Source organism: Cebus imitator, unplaced genomic scaffold (genome assembly GCF_001604975.1).
Source record: "Cebus imitator isolate Cc_AM_T3 unplaced genomic scaffold, Cebus_imitator-1.0 Scaffold375, whole genome shotgun sequence".
Taxonomy (NCBI): domain Eukaryota; kingdom Metazoa; phylum Chordata; class Mammalia; order Primates; family Cebidae; genus Cebus; species Cebus imitator.
The window spans coordinates 1,293,913-1,295,650 of NW_016107690.1; the positions used below are offsets into that span (position 1 = coordinate 1,293,913).

The following is a 1,738-nucleotide window of genomic DNA, read 5'->3' on the forward strand; positions in this document are numbered from 1 at the left end:
AAAAAAAATACAAAATTAGCCAAGCCTGATCGCGGGCACCTGTCATCTCAGCTACTCGGGAGGCTGAGGCAGGAGAATCGCTTGAACCCGGGAGGCGGAGGTTGCAGTGAGCTGAGATCGCACCACTGCACTCCAGCCTGGGGGACAGGCTGGTCACCCACAGTGAGCTCTCTTCCCCCATCTCCCCCGCCAGGAAAGCAATGAAGACAACAGTGACTACAGCCTGGTGGTGGACGAGGTGAGTGCCGGCGGTCAGCCTCTCCCCCCACGCTGGGCACGGAGGAAGCATGGGTTATCTGGAATGGGTGGACACAGAGGTAGCGAGGATCCCGGTTCTCCTCTCCGTGGGGTGGCTGGGATGGGGACAGCATGGGGCCGGGAAGAGCCGGGGACTCTGGGACACCTCTGGCCGACCTCCTGTCCATTGCACACGGCGTGGCTTCAAGCCCCGCCTCACCGAGTGGTTTGGGGGGAGTGACACCCCTTCCCCGGCCTCACTTTTCTCATCTGTTCAATGAGAAAATAAAACCAGGCTGGGCGCGGTGGCTCATGCCTGTAATCTCAGTACTTGGGGAGGCCGAGGCAGGCGGATCACCTGAGGTCAGATGTTTGAGACCAGCCTGGCCAACGTGGAGAAACCCCGCCTCTACAAGAAATACAAAATTAGCCTGGCGTGGTGGCGGATGCCTGTAATCCCAGCTACTCGGGAGGCTGAGGCGGGAGAATCACTTTAACTCGGGAGGCGGAGGTCACGGTGAGCTGGGATCGTGCCACACTGCACTCCAGCCTGGGCAAGGAGAGCAAAAGTCCATCTCAAAGAAATAAAAGAAAACCTAGTTCTTATATAGCCCTTGCTATGGGTGCTTATGGAGTCAGACACATCATTAAACCCATTTTACAGGCCAGGTGCGGTGACTCACACCTGTAATCCCAGTACTTTGGGAGGCTGAGGCAGATGGATCCCTTGAGGTCAGGAGTTTGAGACCAACCTGACCAACATGGTGAAACCCTGTCTCCACTAAAAATTACAAAAAATTAGCTGGATGTGCTCACTTGAACCCAAGAGGCGGAGGTTGCAGTGAGCCACTGTACTCCAGCCTGGGTGACACAGCAAGACTTAAAAAAAAAAAATTCATTTTACAGATGAGTAAACTGAGGCAACAGAGGGTTTCGTAATCTTCCCATAGTGGGTCATGAGTACCCAGTCTGGAAGCTGGAGCAGGGGAGTTGGGAGGAGGATAGAGAGGGACTCTTCTTTCCCTCTCATTTCAACTCCACTCAATGTCGCCTCCTCGAACCCAGGACCAACCCTCGGAGCCCCCCAGCCCGGCTACCACCCCCTGCGGAAAGGCACCCATCTGCATTCCTGCCCATCGGGATCTGGTGGATAGTCCAGCCTCCTTGGCCTCAAGCCTCGGCTCACCGCTCCCCAGAGCCAAGGAGCTCATCCTGGTAAGGAGGAGGAGAGGGCCTTGAAACTCACTTTATAAATCCTGGGGGCCTTGAAACAGACACTATGTCATGACACAGAGACCAATGATGAGAAATCAGCTAGGCTGGGGTTGTCTACCCTCTCCTTGTGTGTGTGTTTTTATTTATTTATTTTTATTTTTATTTTTTGGGGGGACGGAGTTTCGCTCTTGTTACCCAGGCTGGAGTGCAATGGCGCGATCTCGGCTCACCGCAACCTCCGCCTCCTGGGTTCAGGCAATTCTCCTGCCTCAGCCTCCTGAGTCGC

At 54.9% G+C, this 1,738-nt stretch overlaps 1 protein-coding gene across 1 annotated transcript in view; it reads left to right on the forward strand.

The window, feature by feature from the left end:
- Positions 1-1,738, forward strand: part of TLE2 (TLE family member 2, transcriptional corepressor) — a 38,702-nt gene that overhangs the window by 16,754 nt on the left and 20,210 nt on the right. The window contains exons 8-9 of the mRNA XM_037731023.1: positions 194-238; positions 1,303-1,452. Coding sequence (XP_037586951.1) covers positions 194-238; positions 1,303-1,452 — 195 coding nt within the window. The remainder of the gene's footprint in view (positions 1-193; positions 239-1,302; positions 1,453-1,738) is intronic.